General features: G+C 58.7%; 1 protein-coding gene across 2 annotated transcripts in view; it reads left to right on the forward strand.

Moving 5' to 3' along the window:
* The window catches only part of TMEM63A (transmembrane protein 63A), a 26129-nt gene continuing 6274 nt past the window's right edge, over positions 1-19855 (forward strand). Inside the window, exons 1-15 of one of the 2 annotated variants that reach the window (XM_044267403.1) lie at positions 1-101; positions 2994-3175; positions 4888-5100; positions 6728-6807; positions 7874-7940; positions 8811-8848; positions 10776-10918; positions 11979-12030; positions 12245-12353; positions 13470-13540; positions 15578-15658; positions 15856-15979; positions 16069-16202; positions 17293-17430; positions 18541-18694. In XM_044267403.1, coding sequence (XP_044123338.1) covers positions 4915-5100; positions 6728-6807; positions 7874-7940; positions 8811-8848; positions 10776-10918; positions 11979-12030; positions 12245-12353; positions 13470-13540; positions 15578-15658; positions 15856-15979; positions 16069-16202; positions 17293-17430; positions 18541-18694 — 1377 coding nt within the window. In that variant the 5' untranslated portion in view covers positions 1-101; positions 2994-3175; positions 4888-4914. The remainder of the gene's footprint in view (positions 102-2993; positions 3176-4887; positions 5101-6727; positions 6808-7873; positions 7941-8810; positions 8849-10775; positions 10919-11978; positions 12031-12244; positions 12354-13469; positions 13541-15577; positions 15659-15855; positions 15980-16068; positions 16203-17292; positions 17431-18540; positions 18695-19855) is intronic. The other variant, XM_044267404.1, reaches the window with a different exon arrangement.

Below are 19855 nucleotides of genomic sequence, written 5' to 3' on the forward strand. Positions count from 1 at the left end.
CTGCGCATGTGCGGGAGGCGCCCGAGTTTCCCTTTGCAACTTTTGAGTGACGGGGACGCCGCCCCAGCCGGCCAGGTGCAGACGCCGCGCCTTCGCCGCAGGTAGAGAGGAAGGGGCGCAGGGTGGGAGCGGGGGGTCGGGTCCCCGGCCCACAGCCTCTCCGGACTACGCCCGCCCCCAGGCTCCCTCTCCCCTCCCCTTCCCCTGGGGTCTAGTCCCCCGCAGCCCGAGCTTGCAGCCGGGACGGGGAGCGAGGAGCGCAGCCGGGGGCCAGGGTGGGGGGCGGGGTGGGACTCTTCCTTCTCCGACTCTGCGTGGCGGGCCTGGGAAGGGGCGGGCGCTCGAGTCCCCCCCGCCGCTGGGCGGGGGTGGAAGCCCCGGGGACTGTCCCTCAGTGACCCCTGCCGCGGCCCTGCGGGTGCCCAGAGGGAGGCCCAGGGTTGGGGAGGGTGAGGAGAGATCTGCCAGGAAACCAAACCACCTGGGTTCGGGGACCAGATCAGACTGGCTACCTGAGACTCTGGGCTGGCCTCCCTGTTTAGCCCCAGGCGGTGTCCTCAAGGGCAGGACTCCACGGGGCGGGACACCGAGTGGCCGCCAGCTTCCTTCTCCGCCGGGCTTGCGGGGCTGCGTGCCAGCAGCGCCCACAGGGCCCGGGGGTCCTGGTTAGGCCGGTGGGCTGTGCTCCCCAAGTCCCAGCCGGGGCACGGGACAGGAGGGGGTGTGGGTGTGGGGGCACGTTGGGGCCCTTCTGAGGCCCTGGCGTCTACGGGGTTGAAGACACTCATGGGGTCGGGGAAAGACTCCCCCATCATCCCTCCCTGCAGGAACAACCAGTATTTCCCCCTCCCCCACCCTCTGACACCTGTCAGAGTCCCAAGTGTGCTGCTTCCAGGAGAATGGCAAGAGAAGCAGAAGCCCCCTCCTCTTTACAATGATCTCTTGTTTGCTTAGTGTCCTGAGGAAAGGTCCCTTTTGAACATTAGAGGGAGTCCTGACATTGTTTCCCCTACTAGCTGGAGGAGTGACTTAAAATAAAAACCCAGACCTTTTGAGTGCTCACTGGGCTAAGTGCTTCATGGGCGCTGTCTCAGGTATGGGCTTCCCAACAGCCCTGTAAGAGGAACAACATCATTGCCCCCATTTTATGGAGAAGGAAGTCAAGGCACTGAGCATTTAAGCCACTTGTCTAAGCAACATGGTACAGAGGCCCTGTAAGTGCAGACTTCAGGGTGCTCTTCTGGGTGCCGTGCCTCCATGAGGCTGGCGGGCTGTATTTAGGGAGAGAAACAGCAGTCCAGCGTCCCGGGTCCTGTCTGGTGGGGCTTTAAGACCTTTGCGTTCGCTGGGCAAGCCTCTCTGAGTCAGGTCCTGTGGCTGAAGGGCTGCAGCTGTGCGTAGTCTTGCTGTCGGGAAGTTTGTGCTGATAAAAATACCCTGAATTTGAATGGGGCCTTCTCACAGGACCCGACAGGGCTCACAAACCTCCTGCCACATTTTGTTGGCTTTTCTGGAAGGAGGGTATAGGTGGTCAGGTGTGCTGATGCTGATCATCCTGTCCTGTCCTGTCCTGTCCTGGGCCTGTCCTGGCTGCCTTGGCTGCCAACTCAGGTGGCTGGTGGGTTAGTGTTGGCAAGTTTGAGGCCGGCTGTTGGATTCAGCCCTCCCTCCCAATGGTCACGGCCAGATTCTGGGGTGCACAAGGGCTGCACTTGGAGGTGGGGGCCCGAGTCACCTGCTATTCCCCTGGCCTCTCCTACCGTCAGGTTACTAGAGAGCTCTCTGTGAGCCACGGATGAGGCATTCGCCTAAGCAGGTCTATAAATGGGAAGACTGGGTCGTGTGGACATGGGTACTACTTCCTGGTTCACCCCACCAGTCCCAGCCAGGCAGGGCTGCCCTGTGGTGCTTGTGCCCCCAGCTGTTGGGTCAGAGCTTGTCTGTTCGGAAGATGCGGTGTGGGGGGGAGGGCTGGTTCTGGAGGCACCGTGATGTTTCAGCAGAATTTGGAGGGGACGTGTGTATAGTGCAGGGACAGTTCACAAAGGAGCTGAAAGATCTGAGAGGGGGGCAGGCCTCCAAAGCCCTGTCCTCACCTGGGCGCTCCCCCAAGAAGGGGCTGACCCGGCGGGGCCATAGTCTGAGGTGCCTCGAGGCTCTCCCAGGCTGGCAGTGTTTGCTGGCTGGCCTCATGAGCTCTTGCCCAACTTTGTAAAACCACCCCAGGGAGCCTGTTTGGCAGGAGGAAAGTGACTTAGAGGTGTGCCTAGAGCTGGAGGGGGAAGGGGAAGCACAGGAAGCTTCCTGCTGTGGGCCCTCTGCTCCCAGGGACAGTGCTCCCTCTGTGAGCTTTTTTTTTTTTTTTTTAAAGATTTTATTTATTTATTTGTCAGAGAGAAAGAGAGAGCACAAGCAGGGGAAGCAGGCAGAGGAAGACGCAGGAAACTGCTCCCCACTGAGCAGGTTGCCAGTTGCGGGGCTCGATTCCAGGACCCTGGGATCATGACCTGAGCCCAAGGCAGATGGTCAACCCACTGAGTCACCCAGGTTTCCCTCCACTGCAGTTTCTTTCCACATCAGCTTTCAGGCTTCCTTGTTTGTTCTTCTGTGTTCCCTCTCCTGACGCTAACCCTCAGATAGCAGCTGCCCTTGGGGGCCCGCTGAGGTCCTGGACTCAGGGGCTGACCTGGAGTCCACGGCCACCCCTGCCCTCGTAGGGGGACACTCCCTGGTCCCTGCACTTCCAGGAGCGGGAGAAGAGGGGAGAGGCTGCTGATGTTGGAGGAGGAGAGAGGAGCAGGCTGCCCAGAGGAGGGCCCAGGACCAGTTCTGGGAGCTGGGGGGAGACCAGGCTGGGGGAGCCTTCATGGGGGGAGAGCGAGAGGCTCCACGTGGGTGTCTGAGTTCAGAGACTCAGGGCAGGTGTGAGCACAGGGCAGTGTGCCAGGCTGGGGAAGGCCGTGACAGTGACTCGGGCCGCCTGTGTACCTTAGGGAAGCCTGTGAAGGCTGGCGCTCCCCGGTCTGGGGTCAGGACGGCCCTGCAGGAAATGAGTAGCAGGCCCGAGGCGTCCTCGGAGGCGTCTGGGGCTGCCTCTGTGTGTGCCAGAGCCGAAGCCGGAGCCGGCTCCAAGTGAGGACCTCTCAGAGGGACGCACCCACAGTCCTCCCTGCTGGTGAGTGTGGGGCAGGAGGGAGGGGCAGGCGCCAGGCCCTGCTGTCGGGTGGTGCCGCTGGGGGACCTGCAGGATCTGCCTCCCACAGGAGGAGTCTCTGGGACTCTGTTCAGAGTCACCAGCTCCATGGCTCTGGCTTCGTATCTTCCAGCCATTGCCAAATCTCTTACGGGGGTCAGAAAGTGGCTTGGCCCTCTGGGGGATCCTCCCAGGCCCTAGGACCTGCCACCTCACCCCCTTCCTGCTCTTCCTGGCGTGTGTGTGTGTGTGTGTGAGAGAGAGAGAGAGAGAGAGAGACACTGCTCCCAGTCAGCCAGCCCCGGGCCCAGAAGTGGTGCTCACCAGCCCACACACACTGGAGCAGCATTCCCAGACCACCTCACCGAACACCTGGTTGGGTTGACTGTACCTTTTCTTCTTGTCCCCAGGAGTTTTGTTTCCGTAGCAGGTTAGAAATATCAGAGCTGGGGGCTCCTGGGTGGCTCAGTTGGCTAAGTGTCCGACTCCTGATTTTGGTTCGGGTCATGATCTCATGGTTGTGAGATCGAGCCCCGTGTCGGGCTCTCTGCTCAGCGCAGAGTCTGCTTGAGGGTTCTCTCTCCCTCCCTCTCTCTCTGCACCCCTCCCCAGCCATGAGCTCCCTCTCTTAAAGAAAGAAAGAAAGAAAATCTTTTTTAAAAACAGAAAAAGAAATCTCAGACCTAGCAGGACCCCTGGACAAATGAGTTTCACCCGACGGGGCAGGGGGAGCTTGAGGAAGGGGTGCCGAGGATTCCTGCTGGCTTTTCGGCTGCAGACAGCATGAGAAGGGGGCCAGGACTTGGGCGCTGACTCTGGGGACTTCGGTGGCAGTATACAAACCCTGGAGGTTTCCATTGGCTTCACGGGAGTGCCTGGAGCCTCAGAAAGGAAAGGTCAACAACCAGCCAGGAGTGATATTTGCTTTGGAAATGCTGGGCCTTCCAGTTAGACCGAGGGTACCCGGAGCGGGGGAAGTGAGAGGACAGGGCTGGGGTTGCGCTCCAGGGGTCCCTGAGGAACCCCCCTCCCTCTCTCCCATCCTCCTCTAACTCTCCCTGCTCCCCACCCTGCCTCGGCCTCCTCTGGCTGCCCCTTCTGGGCCGTCACTGAGCTAATGTGTGTCATCATGCCAGATGGGGAGTGTGGCGCGGCAGGAAGAGGCTGGGTCTGGGGCCGACTCTGTGCTGACTCACTCCGTAGAGCCCCGAGCCTCGGTTTCAAGTGGATGGAATGGCCTGTGTCTGAGGTCCCGGCTGGATAGCCCAGGAGTAGTGGGGCTGGGGGCCCGTCTGTGGCTCCAGGGGATCCACTGTTGTTGCCTCCTTGGGTGTCCCTTATTTGTTCAGTCCTGCTTTACTCCCCATCTTTATCTCCCTCCTGTCTGTCCCCTGCCTGCCCTTTTGAGCTCCCCGCAGCTCCCACAGGATGCTCTAGTTGGCGGCCTCAGTGGCCCCTGGCCTTCCCCTCCTTCCTATTCATCCGCTCCAGGAGGCTGCCAGCTGTGTCCCGGACCAGTGCTCCCCCCCGCCTGACACTGTCCCCACAATGGAGCTATTCTCGTGGGCTCTGCCAGGCGCACAGGGCCTGGTGTCAGCCGCTCCCCAACTCCTTGCTGCCAGCCCCCACCTTGGGCTCCGCCAGCGCAGGCCCGGGAGACCGCAGGGGCACCCACGCCCTGACTGTCGGCCCAGGTTTTCTCTCTAGGGAGGACAGTCGCGATGACCGGCCCCCGGTCCCTGGAGCTGTGGCAGTCCGAGGTGGTGTCCCTGCGTGGGCGGCTGGGCCTCGGGGACCGGCCCAACGACTCCTACTGCTACAACTCAGCCAAGAACAGCACCGTGCTGCAGGGGGTCACCTTTGGAGGCGTCCCCACCGTCCTGCTCATAGACGTCGTTTGCTTCCTGGTGAGATGCCCCCCTCCCGCCGCTTCACCCTGCCCCGTCCCTCCCCCCACCCCCTGGCCTTCTGGAATGGTCAGGTGAGTAGCCAGGCACACCTGGGTGTGGATGCCCGCTGTGTTGCCCTCCAGCTGTGGCTGTGACCTGCGTGTGTCCCTCTGCACAGCAGGGGTCAGGAATCTTTCCTCTGGGATTTCTGGAGAAGATCCCGCCAGGCTTCGCAGGGAAAGAGCCCATGCAGTTGTGCCCTTGATGTTGAGTTAGTGGCCTGTCACGTGGGGAGGCCCACAGGAGGAGGGTGCCTGCAGGGATGAGAGGGGAGGACAGAAGGTGTGGGTTCAAATCAGAGGGGCCACACCTCCCGGGTTAGAAACGTCACCTCCTGTCCTCACTGGGTCCTGGGCCTCTTAAGGAAGAGGCCCCCCCTTACTCAGAGCTGGCTCACACAGTGGCCTCTCTTTCGTGTAGACCTCCCCATTCCCAAACCAACCCCCCCAGTTTGTACTACACGACTTTTCTCCCCTGTGCCGACCCACCTTTGGCCAGGTGGCAGGCGCTGGGGTCAGGTGCACCTTCCTTGGCCTGCCCACCTCCTGATGCCTTCTCTCGACATGTGACAGAGCCCATGGGAGTAAATGGGGTGCGACGTCGACGTGGGTGGGGGCAGCGGGCCAAGAAGACACGTCTGGGACAGAGGTGGCCGTGGCTGAGGGGGCCTGGCTGAGGTGGGAGTCTGCAGGCAGTGGATTTTTATCATGGGATGTTCTGGGGTGCACCTGGGAGCCGGCGGGGCCTGGAAGACGTAGGTGCGTGGGAGATGTCCACACCCCAAGAAGGCAGGGGCAGGAGTTCACCCTGAGCAGCCTTCAAGTTTACCCTAAGGCATGACTCACCTGCCTCTGGAGACGGTCGCCAACTCCCCACCCACCTGGAGCTAATTCCTCAGGGAGCAGGAGCACAGCCCCCTTGGGGTTCTGGCTTCAGGGAGACAAAACCCACACTGAAAAGCTTAGCTCCTGACTGGGTGGCAGGGTTGTGTTGATGGAAATGGCTGACTCTGCCTCCCTGAGCCTGGAGGGAGGGAACCTGTGTGGGAGCAGGGAGAGACCTGCCCAGGTCTGAGGAGGTGCAGGGCAGCTAAAACGGTGGGAGATGAGATGAGCCCAGGGCCCCAGGGCACAGGTCCTCGGTGGGCACAGCCTGTCTGGGAGAACCACACACCAGGTGAGGGTCTGACGGCTGCTCGCTTGGCCTGGGGCTGTGCTGCACCTTGGAATCAAACATGCACATCTGTGTGAAGGGAAGGGAGACTGGTCCCCAGGGCAGCTGCGGGGCCTGGGCTTGTCTTCCTGCTCAGGAGCCCAGGAAGGCCCGTCCAGGCTGGGGAAGTCGTGGCTGTTGCTGTGACCCTGAGAGCAGGGAACGGGGCAGGTATGGGATGAGGGGGGACCCCGGAGGCCCAGCGCAGTGTGGATGGGCGCTGGCGAAGGGGGTGCGCAGAGCATCCGACCGACCCTGCCACAGTGTGGCCTTGGGCAGCTCAACACCCTCTCTGGGCCCTCCCAGCTCTGCTGGGATGGGCTTTGCCTCTAAGACAGCTGTCTCTTCCTAACTAGTTCTTTTCTCTTTCTAGTGTTTAATTTCGGTGTTTACCATCATAAGAAGGAGATTCTGGGATTATGGCCGCATTGCACTGGTGTCGGAAGTTGACAGGTAATGAGGACACGTCACCTCAAGTGTGTGTGTGTCCCCCCCGTCCCGTCTGTGGGACGGGCTGGCGGCCCCTGGGGGATGCTGAGTCTAGATTGCACTTGTTGCCAGGCCCACGCTCCAGGAGCTGTTGGCTTCAGGCTGTGGAGGAAACCCAGCTGCCTCAAATATGTAGGGCTTTTCAGGGAGAAGTTGTCTTTCTGACCTTGAGTATTTTCAAGGGTCTCTTTCTGGAAATGAGCTAGTCTGGGGCTGGGACGAGGTGAGGCAGGTTAGGGAGCTGCCCCTGTCCCTGTGCGGGGTCAGCGTGGGGGGCTGGCCCTGCTTAGCCAGTGTTGGCTGAGTCTGTAGGGGAGCAGGGCCCCCCTTGGCCTGACACCCCCCAACCCTAGGCTCTGACGGCTCAGGACACCCAAGGGGGGATTGGACTCCAAGCCTGCGCGCCAGCCTCTCTAAGCTCAGCTGCTGCCGCACGGCCTGGATCCTATGTCAGATGCAGAATGGGAAGCTGTGGGGGAGATCCACGTGTGCCCACTTCTCGCCCCCCCAGGCTCCTCGGGCGCTCTCCACACGACCCCTGCCGCTCTTGCTCCATGGGGCCGTGGTGTAACACGGTCTGTTATGCGGGGCAGGGGGCACAGACACCTTTCTTCTCCTTAGCCTCGGTGCTGGTGTTTGCTAGCGGGTGGTGCTGTGGATCAGACAGAATATGGCATTTGTTCTGAGTTCTGTTTAACACCTGGGGAAACGGATCGCGCACGTCCACGCTCCGAGGCCCTTTATGTGGACGAGTGACAGCGCTGGGGCCCCAGGACATGGGGTACAGGGGTGTTCTGCTGATGCCTCAGCCCTGGGCCCTCGTCCCCTGTGAGGTGGAGTGTCACGGCTCTCGCGCGCCGCTGTGGGCCTCGTCCTGTCTGCACATCCCTCGGGCTGTGCCACACCCTGTGCCAGCTCTGCAGCGGGCTTGAGGCTTTGGCCCGGAGCTCTAAGAGGCGGCAGCATGCTGGACGCGGAGCGTAGACCTGGGGAAAGAATTTTCTGTCGTTCTTCCCTTTTGTGTTTCTAGCGAGTCCAGATTCCAGAGATTATCTTCATCTTCCTCTTTCGGGCAACAAGATTTTGAAAGCGAGCTGGTTGGTATTGAAGGGACTGGTACGGCCATGGCAGGGGCAGGGGCGGGGTAGGGTAGGGGAGGGGAGGGGAGGGGAGGGCCGCCATCAGCTGACTCGGCACCCTGCGGCCCAGTGGCCACCCAGCCTGGGATGTGCGCAGGGAGGATGCAGCTCCGGGGAGCATGGGACGGGATCAGCTCGATCAGCTCTCAGGCAGGGGGCTCTCCACATCCCCTGTGATCCCAGCACTCGTCCCTGTGATCACACTCAGGGACAAGCGTGACAATTTGTTGAGGGCTTGCTGCTGGTTTGAGCCACCTCTGGGCAGGGACCATGCCCTGTCCAGCCCTGTTGCCCTGAAGGGATGGTGACCAAACCTGTGTGTCTCCCAGCCAGGGACAGCCCAGCTTTAGGGGGGGATTATCTGTAAGAGATGCGATGGACAGTAAAACCTACAGACCCCCTCCCCCCTCTTCCCTCCATAATCCCACTGGAGGGCGGACCGTCCTATCCACGAGGCTCATTTCCCTGCATCCGTCCCGAGTCTCAGCCTGTCATTCCGGACAACCAAACAGAAGCCTGCGAAGCTTCTCTGCAGCTGTCCTGAGCTCCTGTCAGCTCTCTCTTCAAGTTCAGCATTTGTCCCTAGAGCCTGTATGATTCTGCCAATTGTGAAAGCTTGAGAGGTTTTTACAAGTGTTCCAGGCATGCGGTGGGAACATGGAGACCCTGTCACTCTGGGGACACGTGGTAGCTTGCTGAATTGGGAACAAAAGCAATGCTTTCACGCCAGGGGAGGTTAGGGGGTTGTTTAATGTCACAGACAATGATCACATCTGCCTCCCAATGACACAGATGTTCATGGCTGACCCCTGTTCTCTGTATTTCCAGGGATGCTGCCCCTGGCTGACCGCCATCTTCCGACTGCAGTGAGTACAGCGCGGTGGCTGGCCTGTGTGTCGGGGTGTGTGTGTGGGGGTGTCTGGCTGGCTGTCTTTCTCGGGTAGGTTTTTGTGTGTTTGACCAACGAGGAGGAAAGGCCAAAATGGCCCGACCCTGAGATGGGGTCTCTTCGCCTCTTCTCAGCTCAGGTCCAAAGTAGGATGTGGAGGCTGAGAATTGGGGGTCCCGGACGATCCCTGCACGAGCTCACAAAAGCTAATTTTTGGAGCTCTAGGCGGTAGCGATGCCTCCTTAGTATCTAACATGGACACGCCTGGCCAGAGGCTCTACCCAGCAGGCTTCTGTGTCTAATTTGGTGCAAAGAGGAGAAATAATGATGCTTTAGTACATTCACCTCATTGGGTTAAAAGTTGCCTTGTTTTTAAGATGTGGGGGCTGCAGGGAAAAATCCTATCCAGCTAGGGTCTGCTGCAATCGCAGGGAGCATCCTTTGAGGGCACCCAGGTATGGGAAGGACCTCTCAGAACTGATGATACGTGGCAGTTATGGGGTTCTGGGGACATCCCTCTCTCTGGGCCTCAGTTTCCCCAACTATAGGAGGGGGCCCAGGATGACATGGTGGGAGAGGGGCATCTGCCAACTCCATCCTTCTCTGCCACTGCAGAATCGTGTCACTAGGAGACATTTCTCCTGACACTGTAAGTCACACGTACTCCACGCAAAAAGTCCACCACGTAAGGAAAAGAATCAGTGAGAACAAATTTGAGGTTGCCTAGAACCCTCCACGCCCTGCCCCTGCCCCCATGCCCAGGGTGTGGTCTTTGGTTGGCTGCTCTCTGGCCATGCCCCCGCCCCTGGGCTGGGGACACCCCCCCAGCCACCACCCAGAGGAGCAGCAGACACTGACTCATCATTTCCATGGTAACCCACAACAGCAGTGGGCAGATCCGCTCTGAGGCCGGATTCTTTCCCTATGCCTTGTTTTTCTGGTTCCGTGTCCCCTCCAGTCCCTCCCGCCCCCCCATGCAGGGACACAGATTTCTCATGGAGGGCTGTCGTGGGGATCGCTGTGTATCCTGCTTTGTCACTGTGACACTGTGTCAGACGTGTTTCCCATGTCCACTCCCCGGAGTTTTCTCCTGTTCCTGTCTCAGAAAGGACAACACTTTGACGTTTTTGAGGCTACAACTAAATTCTAACAGCTGTTCATGGCCAGCATTACAGCGGACATTCAAGGAGGCCCCTCAGATTAAAGTTGCCTCTCCCAGCGAGAAGTCAGAGGCGCGTCCCCAGAAACACCGTGGATGAGCGTCGCTCATTCATTGTTCTGAGTCTTCATCACTATCCTTCCCACCTTCTTTCGGGAGCCTGGCTCCCCGGGGGCACCTCCCTGTCTGGAGAGTGGAAAAAAGGGAAATCCCCCTTCTGCCTCCTGGCACAGAGGTCTGGCTGTCAACCTCTGGAATTTTCCAGGTCCCCAAGCCAGCCAGAGCTTTCAGATATGGGACCCAGGAAAGGGTGGAGGCCCTGTGAAGCCCCAGCAGGACGCAGGGAGGAGGAGGGGTGGCAGAGGACCCGAGAGCCCTGGAATGCTTCCAGGACCGGCTCCCCCCTGCCTCACAGCTGACCCGAGGGAGCCCTGGGAAAGAGGAGAGCCCCAGCAGCCCCGTTGTCAGTGGCTTTGCTTATTCACAGCAGCGGGGCGGGGGTGGGCACTGAGTTTCCACACCTCGCCCGTGCACAGATGGCTCCCAGGTGTGCTGGCAGGCTCCAGAGTCCCCACACAAGCTGTGTGACCGGGGACGCCGGCGGCGCCTCCATGTCCTCGTAGGTAGAACACCGGGCTGGGATGGGAACCCACCTCCCGGGCTGGTCCCGAGAATCCGGTGAGGTCAGCTGTGGCTGGGCCTGTCACTGCCATTCACGGAGATTCCATGTGCGTGTCTTGGCCAGTGATGACCAGATCCTGGAGTGGTGTGGGGAGGACGCCATCCACTACCTGTCCTTCCAGAGACACATCATCTTCCTGCTGGTGGTGGTCAGCTGCTTGTCCCTGTGCGTCATCCTGCCTGTCAACCTCTCGGGCGACTTGCTGGGTAATGACACCTCATCCCGTGCGACCTGGGCCGGGGCAGAGCCACAGGTGTCCCTGTGATAGGGCAGAACCCCAGGACTCTTGCTGGCGTTCAGACGTGAGGAGTCCTCGAGGCGATTCCCGGAACCCTCCCCTGTGCCTCAAGGTCTGGAGAAGAACCCACCCCTCCCCCCAGCCAATAGCTGTGTCCCCTCCCCCTATGTCAATTTCTGATTCTGTCCCAGTTTGAGGACTAAAACCCCAAGATTTGTCAAATCGAGCTTTTGGAGCGTGTTTTACACTCTCCTGCCCCCACGCAATCCAGAGGCCGTAATTAGCGGATCTGGAAGATGTTGGTGATGCTCAAAGTCAAAATCAGAGTGTGGAACAATGTTTCCCAGCAACTGCAGGAAGCCAGCTTCCAAAATGCCATCATGAATCCACTTTTTTCCTTTTCCTTTTTAAAAATTTTTAAAGTAAACTCTCTACCCGCCCTGGGGCTCCAACTCATGACCCCAAGATCAAGAGTTGCTTGCTTTGCTGACAGAGCCGGCCAGGCGCCCGAAGAACACGCTTCTTTCGCCCAGTGATTCCCAGCTTGGTGTTGGGCCCAGCTTAGGGTGATTTTAAATTTTCTTTTTTCTTTTTAAGATTTTATTTATTTATTTGACAGAGATAGACACAGCGAGAGAGGGTACACAAGCAGAGGGCGTGGGAGAGGGAGAAGCAGGCTTTCCACTGAGCAGGGAGCCTGATGCGGGGCTCAAACCCAGCCCCCTGGGATCATGACCTGAGCCAAAGGCAGATGCTTAACGACTGAGCGACCTAGGTGTCCCTGATTTTAAATTTTCAAAGAGTGTCACAGGAATCTCCGAGCAAGAGGAATTCCAACGTTGACTTTCCCACGGGGCGGGTTGGGAAGAAGCTGTCGGTTCAGCAGAGGCCTTGGTTGGTGGGGCTTTGGAAAGACTGGACAGACGGTCAAGGTCCTCTGACAGGCCTGAGGCCACACAACGAGGTGACTGGGCCCCGTTCCCCTCCCCCAGCCTGATCCTGGGACTAAGCATCTTCCTTTTCTGCAGACAAAGACCCTTACAGTTTTGGGAGGACAACGATAGCAAACCTGCAGACCAAGTGAGTATGGGGTGGGGGCTGACGGGGGTACGGGGGGCACCCACCAAGGGGAAGTCAGGCTCTGGGGCCTGGGCTTGGCTAGAGAGTCCTTAGCCAGTGGGCAGATGTGTGAGAGCCCCTCCGCGGCTGGGGCGTGTGGCCCGGTCCTTGCACCTGCCCCCCGGCTGGGGAGCCAGCCCTCACGGCAGGTGGTGCTCCCCACTCCGACCCCCAGCAATGACCTTCTGTGGCTGCACACCATCTTTGCTGTCCTCTACCTCATCCTCACCGTGGGCTTCATGCGGCACCACACCCAGTCCATCTGGTACAAGGAAGAGAGCCTGGTGAGTGCGGCTGGGGGCACAGGGGGAGTCGGAGCCCTGCGGTGCCCCAGGCGATGCCCCAGGCCTATGGCCCGGGCGGGCAGTGAGCTTAAATCGAGGGTCTCTGTGGAACATGGCTGGCGTGTCAGCACGTAAAAATGCCTTGTGCTTTTTAATTTTGTTTATTTTTTAAAAAGATTTTATTTATTTATTTGACAGAGAGATCACATGTAGGCAGAGAGGCAGGCAGAGGGCGGGGGGTGGGGTGGGGTGGGGAGCAGCTCCCTGCTGAGCAGAGAGCCCGATGCGATGCGGGGCTCGATCCCAGGACCCTGAGATCATGACCTGAGCCGAAGGCAGAGGTTTAACCCACTGAGCCACCCAGGTGCCTCTGCATTTTGCTTTTTTAAAAAGAATTCTGATTATTTTAATTTATTTTATCTTATTTTTTAAAAGGTTTCATTTATTTATTTACTTGAGACAGAGAGATAGCAAGTGAGGGAACAGAAGCATGGGGGAGTGGGAGAGGGAGAAGCAGACTGTCCATGGAGCAGGGAGCCTGACGTGGGACTCAATCCCAGGACCCTGAGATCATCACCTGAGCTGAAGGCAGATGGTCAATGACAGAGGTGCCCCCAAATTCTGATTATTTTAGAACGCAGATTTTTTTCTCCTCCATTTTGCCAACTAAGCCCTTAAATTTGTGGGGTTCAGGCTTGTGGTTGCTGATTTTCAGCATCTTCGTGGAAGGTCAGACTGCGAACAGCCCTCTCTCTTTGTCAGCCACAGCTAGATGGGGGCACAGGAATGCCTGTGAGTTGTTCCAGGCTTGGGTTCTCCTCTTACCTGTTGTATGGCCACATTTGAGTCACTCACCCTCTCTGGGTTCCTTCTCCCTGTCTTGTCATGCAAGGGAGGCTCGCAGGACTGCTGAGGCAGGGTACTCTTTGTGCAGTCTGCAAGACGGTTCCGTGGGAATGACAGCTGTCCGGCCTTGGCCAGGCGGCCGGAGGGCACCCGAGCCTCCCGAGCTCCCACTGTGTTCTTTGGGGAGGCTGGAACAGGGCTGCAGAGTGGCGCCTGCCTGCAGACAGGCTTGCCCCTCTGACTTCTCTCCCTGGGGCGTTTCTCCGGCAGGTGAGGCGGACCCTGTTCATCACGGGCCTCCCGAGAGACACCAAGAAGGAGACCGTGGAGAACCACTTCCGGTGAGCAGGGCTGCGGTGGGACAAGTGCCTTAGGGGAGCACTCCATGTCCTGCCCGGGGACCGGGAGATCTTGAGCAGGGCCTGGCCCTGCCACACGGGCATCATGTGACTGCTGGTGGCATGCAAGGATTCCAGCTGGGTTGGCCTGTCCTCTGCCCGCCACCATGGCCGCCCCAGGTGACCATAGTAGCTGGAGGGGAGGCCAAGGTAGAGGGGCAAATAAACAGCTAGAGAGCACCAGGAAGATGACCTCCCCTGGGCGCCTCGGCATCAGCTGTGCAGAGTCTGATGCCTGAGACAGAGCTTGTCTCTGAAGGGGAGGGCCGGGGGCAGGCTCTTCCATGCACAGGCGTCTGGGCAGGGGACACGTGTGTCCGGGGCCCTGTCCTCACAGAGTTCACCATTCAGTGAGTCCAAGCTCTCCCTGGCAGGACCTCCATCTCCGCAGCGCCCGCTGAACACCTGCCCCAGGGCTCTTGCAGGTGGTGGGGTGGGGAGGAGGTGTGTGCACGGTCAGCAGGGAAGCAGCAGGATTGGGGGGGCCCAGAGCAGGTGCAGAGGCCCCTGGACCCCCTGGGCTGCAGGTGAGGGAGCTGGGCTTCAGTCTGTCCTCACTCCCACCAGCTCAGTGGTCAGTAATCTGTAGAGCGGGCTGGGGCAGAGGACCATGTAGCATGGCACCATTTGTGAAGAACTACGCAGAGGTGTAAAGTGAGTGTTTACAAGTTATTGACTAACCTCTTCAACAGCTCCAAGTATTTTAGAAGTACTCTCTTTTTTTTTTTAAGATTTTATTTATTTATATGACAGATAGAGATCACAAGTAGGCAGAGAGGCAGGCAGAGAGAGAGGAGGAAGCAGGCTCCCTGCTGAGCAGAGAGCCCCATGCGGGGCCCAATCCAAGGACCCTGGGATCATGACCCGAGCCGAAGGCAGAGGCTTTAACCCACTGAGCCACCCAGGAGCCCCTAGAAGGACTCTTTTATGTAAACACCATACTGGCGTTCTTTTTCTCTGTCCCTTGAAACAGCTCCTGAGGGGCCCTGCTGGGCAGCACAGAAAGCAATTGCGTCGTTTGTTGTATAACCTTGGCCAAGAAAAGGCTCCTCCTACTGTGCAGACCCTGGGTTGGAGCTCTCCCAGTTGAGGCGGCTCTTTTGGTGCATGGGGCCGCAGCAGCCCCTGGGGCCCGACCTGGCATCTGCCTTGTGGCTGGGGTATTCATGCTGGGGTTCTCTTCTCCGGTGTTCTTCCTGGGACCCGGGCTTGTCTTGCTGTTCAAATCAATGACTGACATGTGGTGGGCTTTGTCTCTCACAAAGATGTACCCGGAGGTGTGCCTGGCATATGGTGGGGGTGGATTATGTGTGTCAGGGGAGGGAAGGTCACGCGGTACGGCAGGGCTGCCCAGAGGCAGATCGCGGTTCCCGACAGTCACTAGCCGTGTGGCCTGGGGCACAAGTCCTATAACCTGTCTAACGCAGTTTTCCTCATCTGGAAAATGGGGATGAAACCTCCCAGGTTATGATGAGGATTAAATCAGCCCCTACCAGTCCCTGGTCAATGGCAAGGATGCGCACAGCCTGCGTATAAGTAGACACAATCTCCCTAGGATGGTTAACAAGGGTGCAGACATTTTCTGGGCTGAGGGTCCTTTGCTTTCATTAAACCTGAAAGGTCTGTGACCTTCAAAAGAGTCACAGATTGGATAGAACTTCAGGGGTCCAAGGTCAACGTGACTTAGAGCCAACGATAAATGTCTTCCCTTGGGTGGGTGGAGAATATCAGCTGTGGTGTCCAGCCTTGGCCACAAGCACCTGCTGATATAAAGCCATGAGGGTCTAAACCTGTCACTTGCAGTGACTTTCATATTCTTAGAAAAGGCCTCTTTGTATTAAATTTCAAATTTTCCCCCATTGATAAAAGACAAAGATAAAAGAGGTCTTTGTTAGCACAAAAATAAAAGCAGTGGAGATTTGGGGGGGTCTCCCTGCCCTGGGGGGTCCTCTTGTCCAACAGGCATCTTTCTGGGCACAGGGATGCGTATCCCACATGTGAGGTGTTGGACGTTCAGCTGTGCTACAACGTGGCCAGACTGCTGTCCCTGTGCAGGGAGAGGTAAGAGGGGGGCTGGCCTGGGGTCCCCCTCCCCTGCCGAGACCCCACCCTCCTTCCTGCTGGCCCTGGGGAAGGCAGGAGGGCGGCTCTGCCTCTCTCTTGCTTGGGTCTGGTGGCGACTGGGTCTGGTGTGGCGGCTGGTGTCCGAGGCTGACGTTCCCTCACTGCCCCCCCACCCCACCCCGTGCCCCCGGCAGGAAGAAGACGGAGAAGAGCCTGAGCTATTACACGAGCCTACGGGCAAAGACAGGCCAGTGGACCCTGATCAACCCCAGGCCCTGTGGCCAGTTCTGCTGCTGCGAAGTGCCCGGCTGTGAGTGGGTGAGGGCCCGGCCCCTGCAGGAGTGCGCTGCGTGGTCCCCAACCCTCATGCTGGCTGCCTGGTCACCGGGGGGTGTGTCCACCGGCAGGAGGACGCCATCGCTTACTACACGCGTCTGAAGGACAGGCTGACCGAGAGGATCATGGAGGAGGAGCGCCGGGTCCAGGAGAGGCCACTGGGGATGGCATTCGTCACCTTCCAGGAGAAGTCCATGGCCACCTAGTGAGTGGAACTCTTCCCCAGCCAACTCTGGTCCCCCTGCAGGTGACTTGCTGTCCTTGTTGGATGCAGGTGGTCCTACAGAACCCATCCCTTGGATTTGCTAGTGGCATTCCATCTCCTTTCCTGGGTGTGGCTGGGGACGTTGCACACCCCCGGTCATCCCAGCCCATGTGTGTGTGATGGCTGGGCAGGGGTGACTCTTCTGAGCCCCTCTCAGCTTGACGCAGACTTACCTTCCTGCTGGGCTCTCACCAGCTGCCCCAGGGATCCTGTTGCCTCTGTTCAGTGTTCTGCCCGGCAGAACAGATGCTGCCCTCCTTCAGATGTCTACTCTGGACCACAGATCTTCTTCTGTGCCCAGGATGCCCATCCCTGTACAAATGCACCCCACCACCCCACCAGGCACTCTGGGACTCCCTGTTGCTGAGCTGAGGCCTGGGGAGGGTTGCAGTTTGTAGGCTGGCATGGGGTGCTCACTCCCAAAGCAGTCCCGTGCCTGGGGTTGGGAGAGCGCTGGTGACAGCAGGTGGCCACACAGTTGCCCCTTCCCCTGTCTTCTCTGTGGGCAGCATGGACCCAGAAATGGACCCTGCCTCAAGGCTAGAGCGTGGAAAGAGGGTGTTCTGAGGCAAGAGTGGGGGGCACGGAGATGACAAGGGGTGAGGTGGCTGTCCTTGGGAGGGTGTCAGAGCAGGAAGGGGGGAGGGCTGGTGAGACCCTGGCCTGGCTGCAGGATGTGCCCACAGTGCGCCAGTGTGCAGGGTGGGCAGAGGGGGTGGCCCGGGGAAGAGCTGCGGATCGAGGCCGTGCAACAGTGGGAGGCAGTCAGACGGAGGGGGCACACAGCTGGGTGGTGAAGCCTCAGTTTCTCTATCTGTGAAGCAGAAGTCCTCCCTAGCTTACCCGGTTGTTCTGGGGATTAGAATCCTCCCCAGAGTGTGCCAGGCATGGATTTTCTTAGCATCACCTGTAATAAACTAATAAAGCCAAGGTCCCTTGCCCTGGGGCCCCCCGCTTTCACTGGGTCCCCTCTGCCATGTGTGTACGTGGTCCCCAGACAGACCCTGGCCACTTCTGCTTTCCCTGGCAGCATCCTGAAGGACTTCAATGCGTGTAAGTGTCAGAGCCTGCGGTGCAAAGGAGAGCCCCAGCCGTCCTCCTGCAGCGGGGAGCTCCGCACCTCCAAATGGACAGTGGCTTTTGCCACTTACCCCGAGGACATCTGCTGGTGAGCCCCTGGGGCAAGGCAGGTGTGCTGGGGCTGCCCGGCCACTGGGAAGCCCGGGTGGGAGCTGACAGTCAGGGAGGCCGGCATGTGGCCCCTGCTCCTCTCTGGACCAGCGCTGGGGCAGTGGGGTGGGGGGGGGGAGTGGTGTGTGTGCGGCAGGTGGGGGTAGGGCTTGTCCATGCCCTAGACTTCACTCCCATGAATCCCAGCTATCCAAAATAGTATCATTTCTATACATGATCAGTTACTTTTCAGTTGAGATGTTTCTCTTTTCCATACTTAGTATCTTTGAAATGCAAGTATGTTACTTGGTTGGGACTGGGCCCTGCAAGGCTCAGCAGCCGGGCTGGCTTCCGGCTCTTGTCTCCCGTCCCCCATCCACTGCCCTGGTCCCGTGCAGGCTTCGGTCAGGTGACAGCCATCTGGCCTGGGGGACATGCCGGGGAGCTGAGCTGTGTCCATGAGGCCATCAGTGAGCTTGCAGCATGATTCAGGGGTGAGGACAGCCCAGAAGAGGCCCAGCACAGTTGGCCTCAGTAGTGCCTCCCCCTGCCGAGATCAACATTTAGGTGCTCCTCCCCACCGGCCTCCGACAGTTCTGCTTCTTGCATTCCAGGGCTTACCAACCTTAGGGGTGGTTTGTCTCTTCGTGGCGGGGTGGGGCCCAGGCCCTGCTGTCCCCTGCCTCCCCGTCCCTGCACCCAGCCCCGGCCCCACTGGGGAGGATGTGTAACTAGTCACCAGGACTGCAGACATGGCTGGGCAGTCCTAGGCTGGAGCCTCGTTTTTCTGCCTGGGTGCTCACGGGACCTCTTTGGTGGGTTCTGGCCCTGACGCTGTGGCTGGGGAGCCATGCTCGCCATGCCTAACCTGCTTTCCCTCTGAGCTCAGAGGGACCCCAGATCTGACATGGCTGAAGCTGAGGGTCAGTACAGAGTGCTTGCCTGTACCCCTGAGGTCAAAACAAGCGCCCCGCCAGAGTCCTCTGCCCGGTGTCTTGCTGTGTCTAAATTTGACCCACTGACCCACCTACTCCGGGGCCGCTGCTGGCATAGCAGGCAGCCAGAGCCCAGGAGATAAGCCTCCGGGGCCTGTGTCCTCCCCCTGCAGGAAGAACCTGTCCATCCAGGGCTTCCGCTGGTGGTTCCAGTGGCTGGGTATCAACTTCACGCTCTTTGTGGGACTGTTTTTCCTGACCACGCCCTCCATCATCCTGTCCACTATAGACAAGTTCAATGTCACCAAACCCATCCACGAGCTGAACGTGAGTGACTGTGCTGCAAGGCCTCTGCTGTGGGGAGGGTGGCGAGAAGGCGTGGTGGGCAGATCGGGAGCCAAGGGATGGCGCTGAGCCGGGAGCAGTGGTTCTGAGCAGGGGTGAGGCCAGCGGTGCAGGTGCATAGCGGACGCTCCTGCCAGGGCCTCTGCCAGGCTGCCCTCATCCCCGCATCATGCTCCAGGGTCGCCAGTGGCCCCCTGTACACAACTAAGCTCCCCCACATGTCCCCCAGGCCAGACCGGTGGCTGACTCCTGTGTGGAAGGGTGCTGAGGGGGCTGGTGGAAAGGAGGGACAAATGCTTCACGCATTGGGATGGCAATTGTCCCTGTCACGTTCCAGCATCTAATAATCTTGTTACAAAACCACTGAGCCTAGATAGGAAACCGATGAAGTTTTAAAATCTTAGATAAATCCAGAATAGCCAGACACTCCCTAAATGGTCATCTGCTTAAAAAGGCATTGGTTTCCCATAATTATAGCTCTGCTGGACCCTAAGTCACTTTTCTTTTTTCCAATTCCTCTTGGCGTTCTGTGAGTCACGCTCTGGGAAAGCACACGGGGTTGTCCTTGCTGTGCCATCGCTGGCTGGTGAATTCTGAGCCCTGGATTTTTGTCCAACGGCTGAAGTGAGAGCACCTGCCTCAGCACCCTCTCGGGCTGCGGGGCTGGCCCCACCGTGAGCTAATGTGTACTTGGAGCTCTCCTACCTGACGTGGTATGAGAATAAAGAAATACACAATGAACACTAAGCAGTTTTGCTTAGAATTAAAGCTGGTAAATGTTCATACCTTTGCCGATCTTGGGACGTGTGGCCACGGCCTGTTCTTCGGAGGTGGACTGGTGGAGCGGAGCCCCCTTTTCTGTTCTCCATAAACCAGCTTGGGTTTCTTTTTTTTTTTTTTTAAAGATTTTATTTGTTTATTTGACAGAGAGAGATCACAAATAGGCAGAGAGGCAAGGCAGGCAGAGAGAGAGAGAGGGAAGCAGGCTCCCTGCTGAGCAGAGAGCCCGATGCGGGACTCAATCCCAGGACCCTGAGATCATGACCTGAGCCGAAGGCAGCGGCCCAACCCACTGAGCCACCCAGGCGCCCCCAGTTTGGGTTTCTTACAGTAAAACAGGGATCTGCAGACACTGGCCACCAT

This window comes from Neovison vison, chromosome 10 (genome assembly GCF_020171115.1).
Source record: "Neovison vison isolate M4711 chromosome 10, ASM_NN_V1, whole genome shotgun sequence".
NCBI lineage: Eukaryota > Metazoa > Chordata > Mammalia > Carnivora > Mustelidae > Neogale > Neogale vison.